The 26,930-nt window shown below is 34.9% G+C and overlaps 1 protein-coding gene, 2 long non-coding RNA genes and 1 pseudogene across 5 annotated transcripts; 2 read left to right on the forward strand and 2 right to left on the reverse strand.

The window, feature by feature from the left end:
* Positions 1-80: 80 nt before the first annotated feature.
* Positions 81-7,770, reverse strand: LOC108838381 (uncharacterized). Of its 2 annotated transcripts, XR_001947623.2 has the most exons (6): positions 7,671-7,770; positions 7,166-7,218; positions 3,701-6,809; positions 3,574-3,598; positions 3,205-3,227; positions 81-829 (listed from the first exon to the last, which is right to left on the reverse strand). It is a non-coding gene; the product is annotated as an uncharacterized LOC108838381 (long non-coding RNA). The 2 variants fall into 2 exon arrangements; XR_001947564.2 differs by lacking the exon at positions 3,205-3,227.
* Positions 7,771-8,808: 1,038 nt separating this feature from the next.
* LOC130497768 (uncharacterized) lies at positions 8,809-9,603 on the forward strand. The gene has a single exon (XM_056990911.1). The coding sequence runs from the start codon at positions 8,809-8,811 to the stop codon at positions 9,601-9,603; it is 795 nt and encodes a 264-aa protein (XP_056846891.1).
* A 5,298-nt stretch (positions 9,604-14,901) lies between these two features.
* LOC108839249 (probable receptor-like protein kinase At1g80640) lies at positions 14,902-17,388 on the reverse strand (annotated as a pseudogene).
* A 1,438-nt stretch (positions 17,389-18,826) lies between these two features.
* LOC108838090 (uncharacterized) lies at positions 18,827-20,397 on the forward strand. 2 transcript variants are annotated; one of them, XR_008946301.1, is made up of 5 exons: positions 18,827-19,118; positions 19,259-19,316; positions 19,591-19,698; positions 19,824-20,126; positions 20,220-20,397. It is a non-coding gene; the product is annotated as an uncharacterized LOC108838090 (long non-coding RNA). The 2 variants fall into 2 exon arrangements; XR_001947448.2 differs by having other exon boundaries at positions 18,831-19,118; positions 19,824-19,906; positions 20,041-20,397.
* Positions 20,398-26,930: the final 6,533 nt, after the last annotated feature.

Here is a 26,930-nt window from a genome sequence, read left to right on the forward strand (position 1 = left end):
GGAGGAGCACAACATAGAACATACACATTCGACATCCAAGGAAACTACTATCACAAATTTTCACGAGTCTCACATATCTCGATCAACAACAAACTAAAAAATATTCATTTCAAAAAAATAAGAGACCTTATAATACATACAAGCACCAAATAACACGGCGAAGAGCATAACATAAAAAAAAAACAGAAACATTCATCAAGATCAGAAAGCCTAATAGAACAACATGGTAGAGTCTCTCACCTACGTTGATCTACCAAAGACTCCACATCACAATATAAGAAACATTATAAGAGGATAACACAAAACAGAAAAATTCATCAAGATTAGAAAAACTACTACAACAATCTCCTAGAGTCTCCGTAAGACACGAGTTACCATTGAGTTCTCCTCTCCAGCACTGCGAGACGCTCTATCCTCTCCAGAAGCTTATCCGCAATATGGTAGCCTCTTCACAGATCTTCAGAACAAGCTCATGTGTATTGAATCCTGGTGCTTACGTCTTGTCTCCCCTACAGAAAACAGAGCTTCTTCTGCAATTGCTCTCTCTGTAACCCATCATGGTCCGTCCTGGCTCTCTTCAGTCTTGCGAGCTGATGCTATAGGACACCTATAAGGCCTCATATACCTTCTCCTTCTTTCCTCTCGGTCTTTCTCTGTTTCCTTCTGGTTTTTCAGAGTTTTCCTCTCGTTTTTTTCTATTTTTCGTAGTCATATCTTGGCTTCCTTTGTAGTACTCTCTGAAGTTTATCAATATCAACCAGCTGTTTAAAAAAAAAAAGCTCCTAGAGTCTCTCACCTACGTTGGTCTACCAGAGACTCCAAAATACACCTATTTCAAAAAAATAAGAGACCTTATTAATACACACAACCACCAAATTAAAGAGATTCTAACACCGCTTATAATTGATCACTGAAGGTTAAGAGCATGACAAAAAACAGAACATTCAAGATTCAAAGAAACTACTGTCACTATCTGCAGGAGACTATCACCTACGTTGATCTACACGAGACTTCAAGATACACATATTTCATTAAAAGAGATCTTATAATACGTACAAGCACCAAAATTGAAGATAATGATAGTAGAGATGACAAACACTATAAACACAATCGTAATGTTCCAGATAATGTTTTTTTTTTAATTTTCCAATATATATTTTTTTTAAGAATCTACTTGTTCATCAATGAATATGTTAGCAATCAGTTTCTAGAATCTCACAATTATGCTAAACGACTTAGAAAAATGTTGCCAATACACCTTAATAGAACATTTTCAACTATAAATGGAGCTGTGATCTTCGTTCTCAGTTTATTTAGTTTTTTACGTGTATACCACTTAACTTAGTTTGTCAATTTTCATTTGTAATAGTATCAATTTATAAGAGAAAAAAAATCGAGAAAGCATATACCAGAAGGTGTCATTTCACATGTTTACAATATTGATCAAAGAGGGTAAGGAGCATCGCACAAAACATAAACACTAAAGATTCAAGATAACTACGACCACAATCTCACCTATGTGTTGATTTACAAGACACTCTAATTTACGTCTATTTCGTACAAAAATAAGAGACACTATAATACATACAAGCACAGATCTGCTAAAAAATAATAAATATTTTTGTATTCAATATAAAGATTACTAATAGTGATCACGGAAGGTTAGGAGGAGCACAACACAAAACATACACATTCACCATTCAAGGAAATTACTATCACAGTTTTGACGAGTCTCACATATGTTGCTTTACAAGACACTCCAATATACATCTATTTCATTAAAAAAGATAAGACACTATAATACATACAAGCACCGAAATTATTAGCATCGCAATAACTCCGTAGTAGAGAGATAAAGTAGATCTGTCTTGGGTTCCGCGAGCGGACGGCGCGTGAGCGCACGTTCCGTCGTCGGAGCCCGTCGGTGACCGCCTGAACCATTTGGTCTTTGCTTTTTTCTCGTCTCCTCCGTCCTCCGTCTTGCCTGAGCTCTGAACCAAGCGTTTATGACGATTTTGTATTTGGAGTAAAGGTACGGTTGCGGCGAGGTTGGCGGGGAGAAGCTTCCTGTTTCCTTTTAGTTATAGTTTTCTGTCCGAGAAGCGGAGGCATCTAATGCTCCGTTGTCGTCGGTTTTGCTCCCGAGATGCAGAGGCTTCGTTAGCTCTGATATCGTCGGTTTAGTCGCCGGAGAGTGAAGACTCCGTCAGTCTTGCTCTGTCGGTTTTAGTCGGTCCGCTTCTTTGGACCCTTTTGGAGCCCGTGGTGGTTCGTTGGTGTTTCTAGGTTCGCGGTTCTCAGCCCTCGGTTCGTGCGCTCGTGAGGTTATCGGTGTGGATCTTTCAGATGTGCTCTCGACTAGATCGATGAAGCTATCTAGTGGAAAGTTTAAGCGCAGAGGAGTGATGTGGGTTTCGTCGGAGTCTCGATGGATCTCTGAGATCCGACGGAACGGGGTCGGCTTTAGGGATGCTCCGGTGACGGTTCCAAGCGGTGTCGGTCGGGGAGAGATGGAAGTGACGCGTGTCCAGCTAACGGCCCGGATCATTACACGTGTCCTCTCTCATCGGGGATGTGTCTCGCGGAAGTCGTCGGGGTCAAATGAGATTGTAGGGAGGCCCATTATTGGGTTTTGTTGTGACCCATTTGTTTATTTGGGTTATATGTGGTGGGGTTTGTGGGTATTGCTCTTGGTCATGTAACTGGGCTTGGCCCATTCTATATTTATATAATCAACCTTGACGGAAAAAAAAAAAAAAAAAATACATACAAGCACCGATCTAACTAAAATTAATAAATATTTTTGTAATCAACATAAAGATACTAACAGCACAATCTGCAGAAGTCTCTCACCTACGTTGATCTACCAAAGACTCCATCACAAAAAAAGAGACATTATAATACATAAAAGCACCAAACTACAAATATTCTAACAGTGTTTATAATGAATGATCAAGGAGATTTAGGAGCATGAAGTAAAACAGAAACATTAAAAGTTCAGAGAAACTGCTACCACAATCGGTATGAGTCTTCACCTATATTGATCTACAAGAGACTCCAAGATACACCCATTTCGTAAAAATGAGACTTATAATACATACAAGCACCAAACGACAGAGATTCTAACAGTGTTTTAATAATGATCAAGGAGGGTAAGGAGTATGAAACAGAACAGAAAAATCAAAAGTTCAAAGAAACTATTACCACAATCTGCAGAAGTCTCTCACCTACATTGATCAACAAGAGACTCTAAGTTACATCCAAGCACCAAACTAAAGATAATATAGATTACCAAAAAGCACAATATACTGTTCCAGTAGTAAAAAGAATCTACTTGTTCATCAATGGATATGCTAGCAATCAGTTTCTAGAACCTCAAGGATGCTAGATCAATGAGAGAAATCTTGTAAAGACAGCTTAAAAGAACATTTTTAGTTATAAACGGAGCTAAGATCTTCCTTTCTAATTTCATTACCTTTACTGCTTTACATATATCACTTAATGTAGCTTGTAAATTATAATAAGATGTATTAATACCAATTTAAAAGAGAGAAAGTAAAGAAAAGAATATACCTGAAATTTCTTATGAAGCACATACCTACACAAACGAAACTATGGCCTTCACTTCATGTATGTGTCACATTCTTGTGATTTTCATAATTGTAAAACTAAATAACAAACAAGTTTGAAAAGCACATACCTGTCAAAGAATCTGCTACACTTGAAATCTTCTCCGAGTCCTTATGAAGCACATAAAACCTGAGAAAATCACAATTAATTAGACTTTAGTTCACGCAAAATGACTCATACTTACCTTGTGAATTTTTACGATGTAAGTGGTAAAATAGTGAAGTGAGGAATCAACTTTCGGTTCATAGTCTCTGAACTTAAGACTTGTTGGTCGTTTTTATCATCCAACAAGTCAAGTACCGACTCAATTTTTATTTGTAGTTTATATCTTAGGATTTGGTTTGCCATTGGTCGTTTTTACCATCCAACACACCAAACACCTACTCAATCTTTGGTTCATAGTGTCTATCTTGAGAACTTGGTGCTGTTGGTCGTTTTTACCATCCAACACACCAAACACCTACTCAATCTTTGGTTCATAGTGTCTATCTTGAGAACTTGGTGATGTTGGTCGTTTTAACCATCCAACAAACTTAAAGTCGACTTGGTTAAAGACTTGTCTAAAGACTTCTCATAAGCCGGGGGTGGCAATATTTTCCGGTGAATCTTCCCTAAGCGCTTCACTGCTTTCTCATTATAAGGATCATCATAGTCTTTGTCTAAAGACATTTTTTGATATGTTGGCCGTTTTATCCATCCAACATATGGCAAGCCGTTGGTCTTTTTATATATCCAACAAATCCTTATTCTTTGTCTTTGTATAAAGACTTTTGCAAGTTGTTGGTCGTTTTTATCCATCCAACAAATTCAGTATTTGTCTTAAATCAATTTTTTTGTAAGCCGTTGGTCATTTTTGTGAAGCCGTGGGTACTAAAGTATGTCTTACTTTCTGTCACCAAACATCGTTTGAATAACCGTGGGTGACTGGGTGTATTGTCCAGATCCAGTCATTGTCTTAAGACTCTTAAAGCCGTGGGTAATTAGTAGAGTAAAGAGCAAGGGGCCTTTTTAAGATCATAGTCTTTTCAACAAGACTTTTCAAGTTGTGGTCGTTATATTCATCCACCAAGTTCTAAGCCGTGGGTAGTGAGGTAATGAATCCATTATCAATCCAACAGATTCATAGCTTTCGTTTGTCCAAATCATTGTCTTTGTTTGAAACTATAAGTTGTTGGTCATTTATGCAAGCCGTGGGTACTACAGTATGTCATTCCTCGCCAAACAATCATTTGCTTCATTGAGCCATGGTAAAGCAATGATTCCTGTTTAGATTCAGAGTCTTTGTCTAAAGACATTTCTCAAACCATAGGTACCAATATTGTGTTGAAACTCTTCATAAAGCCGTGGGTAACAATTTGTCTAAAGACTTTTCATAAGCTGTACAGTCTCTGTCTAAAGACTTTTCATAAGCTTTGTTGGCAATGTTATCCAGTGATATAAGCCGTGGGTACAATGGAACCATTTCAGATTAACACTCTTTGTCAAAAGACTGTTCATGAAGCTGTGGGTAATTGCCTTTCTAAAGACCCTTCATAAAGCCGTGGGTACCATTGTTATCCAAAGATAGCAGTCATTATTTCCAGCCAACAGGTTCAAAATCAATTCAGTCATTGTCTTATGACTTTTTAAGCCGTGGGTACAATCATTGATCGCTTTTTTAAGACCTTGATCTCTTTTTCCTTCCAACAATCTCATAGACTTTTGTCTACAGACATTTTGTTCATTGTTGATCGTTTTATCCATTCAACAGTCATGGTGTTTTCTTAAAGAATTTACTGTAAACCGTTGGTCGTTAATCCATCCAACAAATTTACAGTTTTTGCCTTGAGACTATTATTAAGCCTTTGGTCATTTTTGTAAAGCCGTGGGTACTAAAGTTCCACCATCCCCGCTTAAAGACTTATTGTAAACCGTTGGTCGTTTAATCCATCCAAAAAGTTTAAGTCGTCGTTGCCTCAAGATTATTAAACCGTTGGTCGTTTAATTCATCCAACAAGTTTGAAGTCTTTGCCTTAAGACTATTATATTTCAAGCCATTGGTCTTTTTTTTTGTCAAGATATTAAGCCATTGGTCATTTTTGTTAACCGTGGGTACTAAAGTTACATCATCCCCGCTTAAAGACTTAAGACTTTATTGTAAACGGTTGGTCGTTTAATCCATCCAAAACGTTTACAGTCTTTGCCTTTAAACTATTATCAAGCCGTTTGGTCTTTTTGTGTCAAGATATTAAGCCTTTGGTCATTTTTGTAAAGCCGTGGGTACTAAAGTTCCATCATTCCCCCTTAAAGACTTTATTGTAAACCGTTGGTCGTTTAATCCATCCAACAAGTTTACAGTCTTTGCCTTAAGACTATTGTCAAGCTGTTTGGTCTTTTTGTGTCAAGATATTAAGCCGTTGGTCATTTTTGTAAAGCCGTGGGTACTAAAGTTCAACCATCCCCCCCCTTAAAGACTTTTTGTAAACTGTTGGTCGTTTAGTCCATCCAACAAGTTTACAGTCTTTGCCTTAAGACTATTGTCAAGCTGTTTGGTCTTTTTGTGTCAAGATATTAAGCCGTGGGTCATTTTTGTAAAGCCGTGGGTACTAAAGTTCAACCATCCCCCCTTAAAGACTTTTTGTAAACTGTTGGTCGTTTAATCCATCCAACAAGTTTACAGTCTTTGCCTTAAGACTATTGTCAAGCCGTTTGGTCTTTTTGTGTCAAGATATTAAGCCGTTGGTCATTTTTGTAAAGCCGTGGGTACTAAAGTTCCATCATTCCCCCTTAAAGACTTTATTGTAAACCGTTGGTCGTTTAATCCATCCAACAAGTTTACAGTCTTTGCCTTAAAGACTATTATTAAGCCGTTAGTCTTTTTTTCTTGTCAAGATATTAAACCAAGCCGTGGGTACTAAAGTTCCATCATCCCCAAAGACACGCAACTACCAACCGACGGGACAATGTCCCCCAAATAAGAATCTAGCAGAACACTATTAGATTAGTGTCTACTTCGATCTTTTAGGAGTTTTTGATTAAAACTCAAAACAAAACGTAAGAATCGGTAGAGCACAAGAGTCTCTACCTGATATCTTGGGGCTAGGGAGATGAAAATTACTTCAAATATTTCAGCGACTCTGCTCAGAGTTGTAAATGAAATGGAATCTGTCAACAACAATGGCTTTCTCCACGCAAATACACTGCAAAAGAAAACAGGAAAACAGAGACAGATAAAGTGAGAGACTTTCTTACTTGAACGGTGAGAAATAGCTAAAAGAATAATCTTAGAACTCATAACAAAAATCTCTGTCTTGATCTACAGTTCCCGTTTATATATATATATATAAGCAATCAACAAGTATATATAAGAATCTACTCTGTTCGGTTTAAATAACCAATTTCAAGTGATGAGGATATATAAAACAAAGATCAAGATATGTTTTCTTGTCTTCGTTCCACAAACATCACTCATGATCTCAGATATGTTATTGTCTTCGTTCGATTCCAAAGTCAAAGTTGAAAGAACAAATACAGTCTGTTATAAATAGAGACGTACCTCAAAGACGGTTTCATGTGGAAACGAGCGCTTCCATGTAAGATTCAAGATCACTACACAAACAAACAAAAATCAAATTATAAGGAAACTTGAAACCCTTAATAACGAAATCGCAAAGATGAGGGAAGAGACCCAAAACGATCACGCAAACCCTATAAAAATAAACTTAAAGAGATTCACAATCTAGAGGTGTGACGAGGATTTGTAACCCTAAAAAACAAAATCACAAAGACGGCGGAGAAACCTAATCGTTCGTATGTCAAAACCTAAAAAAAAAAAACGGATTCACGATCTAGAGATGTGACGAGGATTTGCAACCCTATAACAAAATCACAAAGAAGCCTAAACGGAACAAAAACGAATTCGAGATCTAGAGATGCGACGAGGGTTTCAAACCGTAAAGTAAAATCGCAAAGAAGACGAAGAAAACTCAATCGATTGCGTCAATTTCACGATAAAGAAACAAATTAACTTATCCAGAAATCGGCAAGGAAAAAAAACTCACTATTTTTAGAATCGTCGAAGAAGTTTTGGGAGCAAAGCTTTTTTTATTTAACGTGAAGAACTGTGGAGATAGTTTCTAGTTTCTCTGGAATGCTTTTATTTATCTATGTATGGTTGGATCTTTTAACACTAACGGATATATTGTTCAATCGGACGGTCCTAATTTTTTCCACGATTTACGGTTATAGTGCGCAAGATTTAACTTTGTGCTGAAGTAATTTCTAATCGGACGGTTCTAATGCAGATACAATGTAGGCCCAACAGTTTTATAGAAGGCCCAATAAGGCCAATTAACTCATTTGTGTTACGTGTGATCATCTATATCATACACCTAATGGGACAGATGTCTTCATAAGTCTCTAACAGCTCTTAATAATTATCTCTTTACACATGATGAGACTTATCTAATATTTTGTCATATTGTGTAAGTCGGTTTATAACACCGACTCTTACTCCCTATATAAAGACATCGTGTATGTGATCAATAATATAAGTGACACAAGTTCAAATATAATTATCAAAGTCAAACTCTTTGCTCTCTCGTTGCTCACCAAACACACATATATAATAAATATTTATATATTCTATATTTTATTAATTCCTAACACGTTATCAGCACGATGAGCTCTCTTATACCGACCGTTCTTAGACCAAACAAGCGAGGTGATGTTTAAATTTATATCTTTAAATATATTTAATTTATTTAAATTTTTATTTATTATTCCGGAGTGAGAGGCTAGACCTTCTCCGTTTATTTTCCGGGATGATAGGTGTTGCCTTCCCCGGCTGATCGTTAAGATAGGCTAGGCCTTCACGATCAGAGAAACACGTGGTAGGTTTTACCTCCGTGAATAAAAGGTCAAAAATGGAAGGCTAAGCCTCCTCGGACCTTGATTAAAAGAAATGGTTAATATGGCGACTATGTCGCCTCGAACCTTTGAAAATGATCAAATATGGAAGTCTAAGACTCCTCGATCATATGGTGGGCTGGACCCCCAATTTTATTTATGTTATTTAAATTTCTGCAATTTAAGTTTACGCAATTTAATTTTTGCATTTATTTTGTGCTTTTAATTTCTGCATTTAAATTCTGCATTTATTCTCGTCTATACTTATATTATTTTATGAATACAGTAATCATGTCGAATTTGACAAAGCTCGAAATTAATGCCCTGGATATTACGGGAAATAACTATATGACCTGGGCAGTAGGTGCAAGAATGCACCTAAGAGGTAGCGGACTTTTGGAAACCATCGATAATACTAAAATGGTGTCGGATGAGAAAAAGGCTAAAGCCATGATATTTTTACGACACCACATACATGATGGTTTAAAAGATGAATATATTACGAAAGAGAATCCTGGGAACCTCTGGCAATCTCTTAAAGAGAGGTTTGATCACCAAAAGTATGTGATCTTACCAAAAGCCAAACACGAGTGGATCCATCTCCGGTTCCAGGACTACAAAAGTGTAAGTGAGTTTAATTCTGCTATGTTCGGAATTACTTCAAGGATGATATTATGTGGAGAGAAAATAAGCGATTATGATATGATCAAGAAAACTCTCTCCACGTTCCATCCTGAAAATGTAGTCCTGCAGCAACAGTACCTGGTGAATGGATTTAAGCGTTATTCGGAGTTGATGAAAATCCTCCTTGTAGCGGAACAAAATAATCAACTCGTGTTATTAAACCATCAGGCTCGTCTCACTGGATCTGCTCCATTCCCCGAAGTGAATGTTGCATCATCCAGTTATGATAATTGGAGAGGACGAGGACGTGGACGTGGTCGAGGTCGAAATCATGGTCGTGGGAGAGGACGAGGAAGAAGATTCCATCCGTATGATGAAAGAACTAAAAAGGACTCCAAGAGAATGAAAGGGGCCGGGATGATAAAAGGCAAACAGAAAAGGTTTGCTACAGATGTGGCATGAAAGGTCATTGGGTACGTACTTGTCGTACGCCAAGACACTTAGCCGATCTGTATAGAGAATCCCAAAAGGGAAAAGAGAAAAGTGGGGGTGAAACGAATTTCATCTCGGATGAACCCGGGCCATCCTTTCATGATTTAAATGATGATACTCATCTCGACGTATCAGATTTTCTGGTTGAGCCAGAAAACATCGATGTGTGATATAAGATCGATGTGATATAAGTCTACTGTATTATAGTATCGTTATCTTTTGTTGTAAGATATATGTTATGTTTCATGTTCAATAATATATGTTTTATAAATATTTTAAATTCAGAAAGAATGCCAGACTTTGAGACTTTGGATGGAGATATGTGCTTGGCGGATAGTGCGTCAACGCACACAATAATTAAAGATAGAAAATATTTCTCCAGTCTCAAAATGAAAGATTATGCTGGAAGTGTAAGTACAATATCTGGTAATGCAAAGATTATTATGGGCTCTGGTAGAGCAAAATTTTCAATGCCAGGGGGAACAATATTTGAGATAAGTGATGCATTGTATTCCCCCGAGTCTCATAGAAACTTATTAAATTTTAAGGATATCCGAAAGAATGGATATCATATTGAGACTATGAGAAAAGGTGGCATTGAGTTTCTTTGCATTAAGTCCGAGAGGAAACATATATTGGAAGAGTTAAGAATGTTATCCTCTAGACTATATTGTACAAAAATAAACATGACTGAGTCCTATGCCGTGGTAAACATGAAGTTTACTGATACATTTAAAATCTGGCATGAGAGGCTAGGACATCCTAATTCAGTCATGATGAGAAAGATAGTGCAAACTCGAATTGCCATCCGTTGAAACACGGAAAAGTTTTGCAAACGGGCGAGTTTACATGTAATGCATGTTCTCAAGGAAAGTTTATAACTCGGCCATCACCAGCAAAAGTAGGCAATGAATCACCAATGTTTTTAGAAAGAATACATGGTGATATATGTGGGCCCATTCACCCACCGTGCGGGCCATTTAAGTATTTCATGGTATTGATTGACGCATCAACTAGATGGTCAAGTGTGTGTCTTTTGACAACACGAAATACGGCTTTCGCAAAGTTCATTGCCCAAATAATAAAGCTGAGAACGCAGTTCTCAGAGTATGCCATTAAGAAAGTAAGGCTTGATAATGCTGGTGAGTTTACATCACAAGCCTTTGATGATTATTGTATGTCAATGGGGATTGATGTAGAGCATCCAGTTCCCCATGTGCATACACAAAATGGCATGGCCGAGTCGTTGATAAAACGGTTGCAATTGATTGCAAGACCGTTAGTCTTGAGAACAAAGCTCCCAATTTCTGTATGGGGTCATGCTATTTTGCATGCGGCTGCACTAATTCGGTTGAGACCGAGTGCATATCATAAGTACTCCCCATCACAATTGGCATCTGGGCAAGAGCCAAATGTATCTCATCTCCGTGTCTTTGGGTGTGCGGTCTATGTTCAGATAGCTCCACCACAAAGAAGATTGGGAATATATGTGGGTTATACGTCACCAAGTATAATAAGATATCTGGAACTAGTAACTGGTGATATGTTTACGGCAAGATTCGCCGATTGCCATTTTAATGAGGATGAATTTCCAGCATTAGGAGGAGGAATTAGAGAAATTCCTAAAGAGATTACTTGGTGTACACAGTCGTTGTTACACCTTGATCCCCCTACGAATCAAAGAGAGCTGGAAGTTCAGAAAATTGTGCATTTGCATAAATTGGCAAACCAGTTACCAGATGCGTTCACAGATACGAGAAGGGTGACAAAATCATATATACCCGCTGAAAATGTTCCATCAAGAGTTGTTGTTTCTGGGGAACAAACTGATGGAAACAAAATAAATGAACCTGGGGTTCAGTTAAAGAGGGGGAGACCAGCGGGTTCAAAAGATAAAAATCCCCGAAAGAAAAAGAAATTGGTTGAACAAAGTGAAAAGGTTCCAGAAGAACCTGATATTGAAAAATATCTGAAATAAAGCATAGATGAAAAGGTTCAAGAAGAACCAAATAAAGATAAGGATCCAGATGACGAGGAGGAAACAGAAAAGTATGAGATTTCCATCAACTACGCCCTTGATCAAAAGTTATTGATCAGAAATAAAATAAAAGATGTTGATGGAATGTTCTCCTTTTCTGTGTCCAAAGAAATAGATCACGAAAGTGATGACCCCGATCCAAGGTCCATTTTAGAATGTCAGAAAAGACATGATTGGGAGAAGTGGAAGAAGGCCATTCAAATTGAATTACTCTCCCTGAATAAAAGAAATGTCTTTGGACCTATCCTCATAACGCCTGAGAATATAAATCATATTGGGTATAAGTGGGTATTCGTGAGAAAAAGAAATGAAAAGAATGAAGTAACACGATATAAAGCCCGATTAGTAGTCCAAGGTTTTTCTCAGAGACCGGGAGTTGATTTTGAGGAAACGTATTCCCCGGTAATGGATGCAATTACGTTTAGATTTTTGATGAGCCTTACGGCGTCGAAAAATCTTGAAATGCATCTCATGGACGTTGTGACAGCTTATTTGTATGGATCGTTGGATAATGATATATATATGAGACTCCCTGAAGGATTGAAAATGCCAGGGGCATTGAAAGAAAAATCCAGGGAGGTATGTTCGGTCAAGTTACATCGATCACTATACGGATTAAAGCAATCCGGACGCATGTGGTACAATCGCTTAAGTAACTATCTCTTGAGTAAAGGATATGTGAATAATGCGATATGTCCCTGCGTTTTTGTTAAGAAATCGTCATCTGGCTTTGTGATCATCGCTGTATATGTAGATGACCTGAACATGATTGGAACTCAAAAGGAGGTTGATGATGCTCGAACTCATATGAAAGAGGAGTTCGAAATGAAAGATCTCGGCAAGACAAAGTTTTGTCTTGGGCTCCAGATAGAGCACCTCCGAGAAGGAATATTTGTGCATCAATCAAACTATACGAAAAGGTTATTGAAACGCTTTCGTATGGATCAAGCGACTCCTTTGAGTACTCCAATAGTTGGTAGATCTCTCAATGTTGAGAGTGATCCTTTTAGACCATGCGAAGATGGCGAGAAGATATTAGGTCCTGAAGTACCTTATATGAGTGCTATCGGTAGGCTATTATACCTGGTAAACTGTACCAGGCCTGATATTGCTTTTGCAACTAATCTCTTAGCAAGATATAGCTCTGCTCCTACTCACAGGCATTGGAACGGAATAAAGCATGTATTCCGTTATTTACAAGGTACAGTTGATTTAGGGTTAATGTATATTAGAAAACCCGAGTTTGGTATGGTTGGTTTTGCAGATGCAGGATACTTATCAGATCCTCATAAAGCTCGATCGCAAACCGGCTACGTTTTTACAATTGATGGAACCGCGATCTCATGGCGGTCCCAAAAACAAACTCTGGTTGCAACATCTTCGAATCATGCAGAGACTATTGTGCTTCACGAAGCATGTCGAGAATGTGTGTGGCTGAGATCAATGAGTCACCACATACAAGATTCAAGCGGAATAATTAACAAGAAAGAGCCGACGAAAGTTTTTGAAGATAACTCGGCTTGCGTCGCTCAACTCAAAGAAGGCTATATTAAGAGCGACAGAACGAAGCACATCCCTCCAAGATTTTTCTCGTACATTCGGGAGCTCGAGAAAAATAAAGAAGTGGACATCGAATATGTACGGTCATGCGACAATCCGGCTGACTTGTTCACCAAGTCTCTTCCGACTACAACATTCCGGAAACACGTCGACGGTATCGGGATGCGGCGTTTGCGTGACTTATGAAGAAAAAGCTATGTCCATTACTCTCAGGGGGAGATTACGTCAGTGTACTCTTTTTCCCTTGTCATAGTTTTTATCCTATTGGGTTTTTCCATGATTAGGTTTTTAACGAGGCACTACGTAATACAAAATAGATGATCAAGGGGGAGTGTTACGTGTGATCATCTATATCATACACCTAATGGGACAGATGTCTTCATAAGTCTCTAACAACTCTCAATAATTATCTCTTTACACATGATGAGACTTATCTAATATTTTGTAATATTGTGTAAGTCGGTTTATAACACCGACTCTTACTCCCTATATAAAGACATCGTGTATGTGATCAATAATATAAGTGACACAAGTTCAAATATAATTATCAAAGTCAAACTCTTTGCTCTCTTGTTGCTCACCAAACACACATATATAATAAATATTTATATATTCTATATTTTATTAATTCATAACAATTTGATAATTTTCTTTTTACACTATACTCTACTATCTTTGCGATTTGTTTTTACTAGGGGCAGAGCCCCGCGCAAGCGCGGAGATGTTAAAAATACTTGAATTGATGTAGTTAAAAATGTTGATGGAGGTGGAGTGCAGGAGAAGAAGAGTGAAACGATGTATAAGAAGAAGAAGAGTGAAGAGATTTTTAAATTATTATCAGTGCATATGTGTAATATCCTAAATTCTTTTAACTGGAAATGGAATTGAAAAATGTGAACACCAAATACTACATGTTTAGTTGTGCTATTGTGTATCATATAAATAGTATGTTTTTCATTTGTCAAACGACTGTCAATATTACGTCAACTCTTTGAAGCTATTAAAATTTGGAAACTGTTAACCTCATATGAGGTACATTGCCGAAATGGTTTCTTGAAAAACCCTGGAAAAAGTGGGAATATTACAAAGTCTGAAGTAGTAAATGAAAAAGACAGAAGCAGAGTTAGGTGTTTTGGTTGCTTTCAAACTCTCACTGATATTTCTGCAGACATAATGGCACCGGAAAGGTTCGATATCAAACTCAATAATTATTTGCATGTTTGTTAAACTTATCTTGTATGGCCTGCATATAGCATGATCATTGTAAAACATTGATGAAATGATATGTAAGAACTTGGCAATTTAGGATATGTAAGAATGTTGCTATAAGCGTTCATTTTCATTTTTTAGTTAAATGAACAAAGGAAAGAAATATAAAAGAACAATTGTGTTGTTTCCTAAAACAGAGATGTTTGATATGATTAGAAACATATGCACATAAAATCAATATTTCTAAATTAAATCACAAAAACTTATTTGAAAACAACACAACTGTTTTTTTTTGTGATTCTTGAAAAGATTGCTAATCATATCGACAATGCTAGATTAACCTTGCTGGTTCCATTTTCTGGTAGTTGTTGCAGCACAATCATAAAGCCTGGAAGATCTGAACACCTGGTCTTGAAGGATACTCGAAACTGGTATGAAAAAGTTCAATACTCCTAATACATTTACAGAGCGCTTGCGTCACTTGGGTCAATCTTCAATTCTCTGTTTGTAACCTCGAAGATGGATGCAACAGCTGCATTGGTAACTTTGCCGGAATCAGGAGACAATGAAATCAACTGAGAAATAGTTATAGGTGCCATGGTGAAGACAAAGAAAACCTGTTTCGAAACAAAACAGATTACACTTTAGAAGGGTTTAAGACATGAATATATATGGAGTGTTTAACAGTGATTCACGGAACAATCAGTGACGTTTGGTAATTTGGTTCTATCAGTGAGATAAAGCATTGCCTGACAAGAATAAAACAAAAACCACAAATTCAAGATTCCAAGTCTTAAGAGAGGTCAAAGGAAAGAATAGTATGAGTTTATATACAAGTACCCAAGTGATGATGGATTCACATTCACCACGACCTAGCTTCTCAACAGGTTTTTCCCAAGTAAAATCTCTAATAACACTACTCCAAAAGCAACATCGGTATTTTCTGTCAATTGGCCTATATTCATTTATATAAAATATAAGCATAAAGTTACGGTAATGAGGAAGACATGCATATGCTTTATCATAAGAACATCACAAAGTTAATATTTTACCGTCGAGAAGATACTTTGGTGCAACATAGCCAACTGTTCCTGAGAGTTTAAGGTTCTTCTTCTTTGGTCCATTCACAACAGCAAGCCCAAAGTCTGAAATCTACATTTTTTCATAAAGATGCAGAGCTTTAAGATCAATAACAAAAGGAAAATGATACGTTAAAAGATGGATTTGTTTACCTTAGCGTTGAAATTACAATCCAATAATATGTTGGACGATTTCAAGTCTGTGAATGATTGCTAGATGACAATGTTTATGTAAGTATTCTAGTCCCTAGTTGGATACACACAGAAACAACACAGAATACTTGTTTAGTAATCAAGAACTGTTGTGTAAACACACAAGAAAGCATAGCCTGCTCTCACCTCGCTATATCAAGAGCAATCTTCATCTTCATAGGCCATGTCATTGTCAACGCTGAACCCCAAGAAGATCCTGAGACGAAGTATACATGAACATAAAATCTAAACTCTTCAGCTCATAAGAATATGTTAATATGTTTTTCCTACCGTGCAAGTGAGATTCCAGAGAGACATTTGGCATCAGCTCATAGAAGGTGAACCTTGCCGTATCATTCCTGTTATAACCCAATAAGGAGATTATATTCGGGTGCTGAATCTTGCTCAATATCTCAAACTCACACTGCAATTTCTCCAAGCACAAAAACAAACTTAAGCATAGCAAAATCAACTACTACTACGGCAGAGTTTTCAAGAAAAGAAAGATTGTAGTATTGCACCTTAAACTCTTTCGCTGCTTCATCATTGCCACAGTCTAGCTTCTTAGCGGCAGATTGAACGTTGTTCTCTAGATCTCAAGCGAAGGTTCATCCAACTCTCCACCATGTCCTATTTATAGATCTCATGCGAAGTAAACGGAGAAGGCGAAAGCGTTACTGAGTGAATAACAATTAAGGCAGAATTCAAAGAATACATTGCATGACAGGGGAGGTAAAGAGATGAGAGGAGAAACATTAGATTTGCAGATTAAGAAAAAAGGTGACGGCGAGTTTGATCGAAGGATAGCAATGAAGCCCTAATTAAATACGCAGAGTTTCACTTATTTAAAAACCAAGACTTTAATTTCTTTACTGATCTATCGAACCAGAGACAGAGAATCAGACCAAACTCCGATTCAATAGACCAAACGAAAACCAACAATAAATGGGTCCCACATGCATTTAAAAGAATCCGACGTGTACACTCTGAAAAGAGAAAAAAGTGAGGCATTATATATATGATTTGGTTACCGTTGCTTCTCTCTCAATGTCTCAATGACTACAGTTGAGTCAAGGTAAATAAAATTAGGTTGAAAAGTAGTTCCCTGATTTATTTTTTTATTTTTGAAGGAGTTTAGTGATCGTGGTGACATTGATCGTTATTGCTGAGGGCTAGTGAACACCTTGGGGGGAAGGAGAACACTCGTCCTTATCTCAGGCGAACATGAGATGTTTTAAGGCATTTGGAAAACAGAGTTAACTTAAGGGAGGAATTGGTCATGATAGGGGTGAATCTAGAAAAAGAATGGCAGGAAACAAGAACATAGAGCCACTTAGGATTTAGAAAGGAGGTGGCCTTCGGTTTGGTAAGGCGGATAATAGATTGAAATCAAGCTCTTGTTGCACTGATATATATGTTCATCAACTGCACAACATTTAGCTAAACTCTAAACTCTAGTGTTTCTTACACCCCGGTAAGAAGTTCTATTTTATAGTCTTTGTTTTATTGAAGAATAACAAACAAATAGGTTTTAGTTTTGATATTCGATTTGACTGTGTCTTTTTTTTGTTGTAGCTGAGAGAGGCTAGTGGTTGCACTTGGGTTGTATCTGTTTGCAGTAATATGATGATATCTTCATGAACATTTTCATTGCATTGCACCTGGAGCTATTGACATGATGCAAAACGAACGGTAAACGGCTTCAGAAACGCCAGAAGATTCTTCAATTTTGCTTGAGTGAATTTAAAACAATGGCTCATTCTCTATAATCAGATGAATGATCGTTTTCTCTACGTTGTTATCTTCTCTGTAACAGTAATATTCTTCTTGTGTGATATATGTAAATTTAGGAAGCTTCAGTGATATAAAATACAGTATCGGGGATTACATGTAATTTATAATCTTATTGGGATATATGTAAATAACGAAACTATAAGAGCATCTCCAAGAGTAACTTTATATTTGAAGTTTGATGAACCTTATATTTGAGATTTGAGGGTGCTCTTCTCCAATGATAAACCTTAAAATAACCCTTAAATTTTTTAGATATTTACATTATAGTCCTTAACATTAGACAAAAATCAAATAAAAAAAACTTTTATAACAACTAAAATGTACGATAAAAGGTTATAAACAATATTTATTAATAAACTATTACACTGTAATAGCAAACTACAGATATATATGAGATTATTACAAACGAAATCATTTTTCTAAGAAAATATAATTATTCATCATTATTATTTTTATAATAAACTATTCCACTTTAATAGCAATTTTTGCTTTGTTTTTTCATTTAAAACTTATTTATTTATTTAAAGTTATATGCAAAAGTTGAATTTATAAAAAACATATATAAAATATATAAAAGAAATAAAATTATATGGACTAAAATAATAAACAAGAAAGTTATCAAGACTATTTAAAAGACATAAGAATACAAAGGACAAAAAATATGAAACCTCAAATATAGATTTGGTACAGTAAAACTTCAAATATAAGGTTTCACTGTACAAAACCTTATAATTTGAAGTTTTGAGGTTGCTTTTGAAATACATAAAACCTTATATTTGAAGTTTTAAGGTTGTTCTTGGAGACAATGGCGGACCCATCAATTTTTTTACATGTATCATGATATACAAAATTTTAAAAATATGATAACAAAAATATAATTCAGAGATGTGAACCCAGATTTAGGTGTGTCAATACATACACTAATACCATTTTAGCTGCTGACTTTTTTTGACTTTTTATGTAAAACCAATTATTTCATAATTAAACATGTGTCAACTGAACCTCATAATCCTATATTAGGTCCACTTCTGTTTGGAGATGCTCTAAGGCTGCAAATGTAACAAAATAAAATAAAGGGACCAACTGATAGTAGATAAACATTACAGAAACTAATTAGTAAACAAAAAGAAATACAAGAATCAAGTGCTTTATTCTTGTATTTTTTATTTTTGTTTCAAAAGTTAAAACAAGTTTTTATGACGTAAGAAATGATGAGAAGGGGAAATCCACACAGTAATGAAGCAAGGTTCTCTCCTGGTGTTGACACATCAGATTTTTAGAGACATGAGAGATAGACATGTCAATAAATGAAAAAAGTTGAAGATCCAATGAAAATATTTTGTTTCTCCATGTCATTCATACACGTCATTCACATTGTTTTTGTTCTAAACGTTTCCACTTTCTTAATTTTACCGTTCACGGACGATGCTCAAAGACGAAGCATCAAAGGGAGTATTGTCGTCGGCGGCTGATTCCGATGATCGATCCCACCCTGATTCGTAGCTCTAGCTCTGGCCCAGCTTCTACTTCATCTGTCTCTTCCTCAGGTGTCTGTAGAGGCTTCCGCGACAATACCGAGACGGGAAACATTTGAGCCGGCGGCACTGCTACAGGTTTAACTATGGGTTTACCGTTACATGGACCTGATCTGGTGCATGTATCCCAGAAACTCTTTTATTGTTTCCTTATTTTCATATGTGTATCAGTGTATGGTTTGTGTTTTCTTTGATGCCAAAATATCCCAAATGTACAGGTACGGTTGGGGATATGGTTATGGTCTTACGTTAGAGAAGAGATCTTCTCATGGAAGGGTAATTTAACTATTTGTATCAATAATTAAAGTGTTTTATAGTACTATCGTTCATATAGAGTTTAGTAGTATTCTGCTGATAAGTTTTGGTTTTTATCTTGGAGATTTAATTTGTGTTCGCTTATAGAAAGTAACCATCGATCCTTTCACCAAAGAAATTTTTTAATCATATGCATCCCAATTTCCAAGGGGTCCCACTCAGAGGAATGGGGGTATCAAAGCAGATTACTCTCTTGGTTCTGCTGGCCATAATTTTTGTGGCTTACATTTTGCAGAAGTGGAATGGAAAGCATATCTAAGGGATTCTCAGATGAGAGTTTAAGCAGTGGAAAATTACTCTTGGAACGTGTGATCCATCACCTATGATGGCTAATCAGTTTTATGTAAGTCGTATGACCTTAGTGGAATTGAAATCTATGTTTATTGAATCCCAGACTTGTTAGTTCCATTGATAGTATTTTACTTCCAAAGTGTAGCCTTTTATACTTCCATTGTGTTACTCTTTCAGGATCTTGCAACAGAGAATCATATCTTCCAATTATACCATCGAAAGCTTAAGGCCAGGCTCAAGTCTTTTCCAAAGCGTTGCAGGTAAGATTAAATTTGGTCATTTTCACCATCATGCATATATCACATTCATATATTACTATTGAAATGAATCTCTTCTGGCATAGTAATATATCAGAATGATAACCAGTGTATTGTGTTATCAATCTTTGGCCTAGAAAACATGAATCTCTAAACAGATTGCAGAAGAGAAGTTGCAGATATTGATTTAAAGTTCCGGAGTTTGGTAGCAATTGGCTTGTTGGTTAGTTCTCAAATCACTAAGTTCTTCCGTTCAAGAACAATATGTATATATGCTTGTTGGTTACAGATTTTTTTCCAATACAAATGCTTGAAGGCCTCGTGAAGAATAAAGCAAATTAGCAATAGGCTTTTAGGTGGAAGTTGGTGCTGATATCGATTTTGTGATTTGCCAACTTTAGAAGGACACTTGTGACACCGCCAATATTAGGATTGTTTTGAATGTAAATTTTATTCAATTTTATTACTCGACTAAATTTTCTAACAGAGCATCATATTTCTACCAATCAAAATTTACACAAAAAGTATTAATAAAATTAAATTTAAACAAATAACTATTACCAAACAGAATAAAACTTAATAAATATTCAATAATAACACAAGTAACTCTCCAGAACATGACACATCAGATTTTTAGAAGTTTGTGAGATTGCCATGTCAATAAATGAAAAAACTATGAAAACCAATCAAATCATTTCGTTTCTACACATCAGTTTTGTCTCGTGCTTTGCCTTTTCTTCTTTGTTTGTATCACCACTTTCACTTGTCCAAGATTTACGATCAGAAATATTGAAAATCAGATGGGCTTTTACTGCTACTGTGCGGCCTCCTTTTCACGCCGTAAGTCCCCTCCTCATGCCTTAACCACCGTATACGCCGCCATCGATCAGATTGATTGAAAGTGTGAGAAGGAAAACGCTTGGGGCGCAAGCAAGAGTGGATGGTAATCTGACTTGCTCGGATCTCGACTTTGGTGGTTGGTACCGCTCGGATGGTATCATCGGTGGATTGTGAAGATTCGGGGCGTCGAGTGATGGTGAAGACCGGCAGCTCTGGCGTCGCTCCTTTCTCCTCCACGTCTTGGTTCTGCCGCATAACACCAATAAGAGCAAAGATGAGTCTATGGACAGCAGATGCGGTGGATCCAGAGGTGATTAGTTCGCAAGAGGAAGGTGGTGGTGACGATCTGATACAAACACCACATCTTTTCCTCACACAAGAAAGAGAAGAAGATTTGAAGGAAGAACCAAGAACAATACGAAGGCTGAAGAGGGGAAGAAGAGAAGATAATACGAAGAAGTGGTTAGAAGCATTGGTGATTACCACACAAGGAAGATGACGGTTTGGCTTTAGGTAGAAGGAGATAGATATACTTATATAATTTATACACGTGTTAGGTTAACGTGAATAAGAAAAATTGAGCTTTGGTTTGATAAAAGAAATTAATTAGATAAACCAAACCGGTTTTAGTAAACCAAAGCGATTAGATGATGTTGAATCTGAATGAATGTTGATTTTTAAAGAAAAAAACAGAAGACGAGAACATGTTTTTATAACCGGAAGGAACCTATTATATTTATATAACTAGGAGTTTTAACCGCACTTGCGGGCTTAACAATTTTACAAAAAATTATACATGAATATATTATCAATTCAAAATTCACTAAAATAAAGTATTCTTATGCTTTTGAAATATTTAATAATTAGTTAAGAATTAAAATTTATCATACGATTTTTTTCTATTTTAAGAAAACATCTTTCGTTATGCAGAATAAACTTAAAACATTCATATATACATAAAATTATATATGTGGATTTATATTTATTTTTAAAATCTTATGATGTACAATATTTATGGATAACATAATATAGAATCTTTTAGATAATGATGATTATCAAGTTAATGAAATTTTTAAAATTTCTGAATAATTATATATTTACAAAACTTATCGAATTATCTATTAAAAATAATAAAGACTTTAAAACTTTATGGATTAAAGTAAGAACAAAAAAGTCACTTCACATAATAAATATAAATACTTTTAATTCTTTGCTATATATATATTGAAATAAAGTCGGTTTTATATTACTAAACCAAATATAATATAAACATATAAATAGATATTTTAGTTATACTTAAATAAATATAATATAAATTTAATTATGACATTGAGGTTATAGTTTTTAGTTATTCTCAAGATAAATATAAAGATAAATTATAAGAAAAATAATTAAAATATTTATTAAGATTAATTATTGAAAATAAAATATAACTAAACATAAAATTACGGGAACCATGACAAATAAGCAAAAAACTAAAATTATGGAGAGTATGAAAAGTAATCGGTTTGATATTACTAAACCAAAGATAATATAGACATATATATATATATATATATATATATGTATATATATATATATTAATTATACTTAAGTAAATATAATATAAATATGACATTGTGGTTAGAATTTTTTGTTATTCTCAAGATAATGACAAATTATAAGCAAAATCACTAAAATATATATATTAAGATTAATAATTAAAAATAAATATGACTAAACCTAAAATTACAGGAAACATGACAAATATAATATAAAAATTATATAATTTTTTAATTTTAGTTAAATATATATAATATAAATTTAAATATGACATTATGATTAGAATTTTTAAGTTATTCTCTTTTTTTTTTTTCATCAAACATGCAGACTCTTATAGACTCTGTACACCAAACTGGTAGCTCTGCATCCATGTGAACGACAAAAGACGATTGTTGTCTGGCACTACGTGCTAAACGATCCGCCCTTGAGTTTGCCGTCTGTGGTACATGAATGAGTTGTGAGCTGTGGAAACTATAAGTAAATCATTAAAATATTTACTAAAATTAATAATTAAGAATAAAATATGAATAAACCTAAAATTATAGAAAACACGACAAATAAATAAAAAACCTAAAAATATGGAGAAGCTGACACATAAGCCAAATCACTTTTTAAATAATAATATAGATTTGATTTTGGATAACAAAAGAAAATTTAATTTGGAAACAGATTATAGTATTATTAGATTTCATCATTGTGGATTGGAAATATGTTTGATGAACTCTTTATTTTTTTCCATGTACATCCGAAATATCAAGTTTGGTGGCAAATAACAATGACACCAGTGAATTATTATATTTCATCATTTCAACAAGTGTTGGGATAATAACGACGATACTGAAAAAATGCTGGATAGTTTTTGATTCCAAAATTTGTTAACCAAGATCCAATTAGGTTTCACTCAGAAATTTTTGAAAAAGCCTATTGCAGTCTCACTGAAAAACTGTTTATTTTTTTGTTCCTTGGGATATCATAGGCTGAGATTGAGCAGATGCCTGATATAAGCAAGAAACTTAGGTTTATGTTAGATGGTTCCAACAAGTAAGTGGAATCTGTGTCTAAAAGAAAGAAAATATGTGTTATTCTTTAGAATCTGCACAGAAAGATGCAGTGCACATTAATGAGTTGTCTTCTGCAATGGGTAATTACATCACAAAACCTTTGAGGTTGGAGAAGAAAAAAACTATCCTAAGAGACTATAGACTAAACATACTAAAATACATAATTTGATGCTATGGCCGAATATTGAAGAGACAATCCCGCAGCGTAGCGCGGGTAATTATCTAGTTGATAGCAAAACTGTGAGCTAGCTGGATCGCATAGATGAAACAGAGAATCTTTGAAGAGACAAATCTTGTTCCTCGTGTGATCGAAAGTAATATAACATATCGCTTTCTATTTTGCACTCAACAACACGAATCGATTCAAAAATTGTTGGTACTATTAATCTACAAAAACTTTGTTGTCACAAGCATACAGAGAAAGATGCTCTAGTATTGTTGAAGATTAGTATTGTATTATGTCAACCAATGAAAGCTTTTATCACTTTTTTGTTAAAGAATAAATAAAGGGGTGCAAACACCAGTTCTGGGAGGTCACTCATTATTGTTACCAAAATGTTCGTGGCTTAATGGTGTTGTGGAGAATGGTGTTGTGGAGGTTTGTTATTTTGGGTACAAATTTTTTGGGTGCGATCGTACCAACACTAATACACCGGATCATGTGATGATAGTTTAGTGGTAGTAGAGCTTTAGGTTGCAAAATTATTTGATTTCAGAATCATTTCTATTATTTATTGTGTGACTTTACGACTATGGATACATTGTTTACAATTTTTTTTGAATATCCAAAAAAAACATTCATATCAGTATCTCTTTGAAAATTAGTCAGTATATCTGAAATAATACCTTAGATTATAATCAAAATAGGTTTTGTTTTGTAGCACGACAATAACAAACCATATCTAAACCCTAGACATATCAGATGCTATGTCTAAAAAGAAAAATGTATTTGGAAAGATGCTCTATATTTGACAATTACTTTTTGAGAAATTGCCAAAAATACCATTTTCATAGTACCACTTTTCATGTTTACACTAACCACTTTTACCACTACTTTTAATGAAGGGTTTAGATTTGAACGTTTAGGATTTAGGGTTTAGATTTTATGTTTTAGGGTTTAGATTTGATGTTTTAGGGTTTAGGGTATAAAGTTTAGGGTTTAGAGTTGAGGATTTATGGTTTATAGTTGAGGTTTCAGGGTTTAGGGTTTAGGATATTGAATTTAGGGTATATAGTTTAGGGTTTAGGGTTTAGAGTTGAAGATTTAGGGTTTAGGGTTTAGAATTGGGGGTTTAGGATTTAGAATTTTGGATTAAAATTTTGAAAAGCATATAAAAACAAAGATATAAGAGTCTTTAACATTTTAATAAATAAGGTATTTTTGAAAATGTGTATTTAGTGGTGGTAAAGATGAATAATGGTACCTTCAAAGTGGTATTTTTGAAAATTCCCCTTACTTTTTCGTCACGAATTTGACAATTAATTTATATATATATATATATATATACATATACATAATTTGTTTTCTTGGTAGATCCAAATAGATCTTGATACGTGTCACAATATAATTTACGAAATAAATAGATCATTGATATCGACAATACATATATAGTTTGGATTCCAAAAAAAAAGTAAAGGCATCTTATGTGTTTTGGAGTGTGGGTTACGGTCCTTACGGATAGTTACGTCCGTTTTGTTTGCTAACGTAAAAGGAGCGACGCGGAGGAACGAAGGCAGTAATATTAATGCAGAATCTGAATAAAAGGATCGAACCATTTTTAAAGTTTTTCTGAATGCCAAGGGATTGATATATACCATGCATGGAGTCTCTCTTATATACGATACGACTGAGATCGAGAAAAAAAAAAGAAGATATCATATATTCTCCTGTTCGTGGATTTAACAAAATCTTCTTTAGGGAGTCATAGTTTGGAATATTTATTCAGGGGGTCACAGTTAAGATAGTCCAAAACCTAAATGTCAACATGTTTTTTTTTTTTGAAAAAAAGGCTCTAAATGTCAACATGTTATTCATGAATATTTGAAGTGAGTTAATTACTTTTATTTAACTTGATATAAAAAATTATCAATTTCCTTTTCTCAAAAAAAAGAGGTATCAATAGTTTCAAAAGAAAAAGTATCAATTTCCAACACAAAAAAACATATTGTTGATCTTTTCTTGATACTATTTACTTATTGTAATTTATTGGTCTTTTTCTCCATTTTTTATTTTATGTTTTAAAACTTTTGTTTTAAATTAGATGATGTATTTAATGTTCAAAGTAAACTTCTTTATTTACGTCTTATAATTATTTGTATTTAGAGCTTTATTTTATTATTATTGGATTATGTATATGTGTATATATAATAATAATAATCTTTTATTTAGAATTTTTATAATTTTTTTTTGTTAATCGTGGAGATCCGGCGACCGAGATCAACTGACTAGTTCCATGAGACTCACGGCACTACACGTATTCTTGCGATTTAACGCTAATCCGGGTGAGAAATCGGATCTGTATTGGGACCGAAACTCTCTCAAAACCACCACCGCGTAGTTTGTATAATTAATATTTCAAATATAATTCTGGTTTTATAATCAAACTAAAAAAATGTCAACTCTAACCAGACCAAACCAAACCAGAAAATCAGTACTGCACTCATAAACACAAGTTTGTTTAGTCATGTAAAAACAAGAAAGCTACAGTTGCGTCAGGGAGAGTACAATGTGGTATGTGATAACCTTTGTGTACTGTCTCTTTCGCTAACCACTAATTCTAGATTCCAGTTTCAGTGAAAATATCGTTCAACACGAACAAAACAAGAGAACAACTGTACCAAAAAATAAGCAAGATGACATAGTTTGAGTAAGCCAGTGAAAGACATCTGTTTGCTGCTGCTATTTCTCTAGCAGTTCAACTCAAAGTAACCTTCATATGTTTTAAGAGTGACTCTATTCAGAGTTTATGATTTAAAAAGAATCTAATGACTTCTCCACAAAACACTCAGTTAAAAACAAAGAAAGAGAGATCGCTAGCGTGAGAGAGAAATTTTACTTTTTACCGTGAAGACGGCTACAAAAATAACCTTAGAACTCCAAACAAATTTCTGTCTTAAAGTATTGGTTCCAGATATTTTTTTTTTTGCATCGACCCTTTATTTAAAGCAATCTCATTGTTCCATCTCCATCCTTCAACCTGTAATCCCCCACTTCTACAAAGAATCTTTCAATACCTAATGGGTTCGATCGTATATAAGCATTTGCTCTATTCGTTTCGTTTTGTCATGGTCCAAAAGACAGATAATATCCATGCTTAGGACATCAAACATCCCAAATTCAAAACGCGATCAAATCCTAAGTTATATTGTTAATGCATTACCAATGTGGGTCTGGCAAAAGAAGAACTCAAGGTTGCAGCAAGCAAAGGAATTCAAGAGTCGCATCAAATTATTAAAAATGACTTCTGTTTGGTTCATAAAGGACAAAAGAAATTGTTAAACCCATGTGTAAACCATGAACCTTGTGTACTATTGCATAACAGTGGCAGTCAAATAAATACAATCCTCTATAAGGCAATTAATCA

The sequence above is a fragment of the Raphanus sativus genome, chromosome 1 (genome assembly GCF_000801105.2).
Source record: "Raphanus sativus cultivar WK10039 chromosome 1, ASM80110v3, whole genome shotgun sequence".
Taxonomy (NCBI): domain Eukaryota; kingdom Viridiplantae; phylum Streptophyta; class Magnoliopsida; order Brassicales; family Brassicaceae; genus Raphanus; species Raphanus sativus.

Excerpts from the sequence above, each read along its gene's own strand:
- LOC130497768 (XM_056990911.1), top strand. The coding sequence starts at position 8,809 with ATGTCGAATTTGACAAAGCTCGAAATTAATGCCCTGGATATTACGGGA.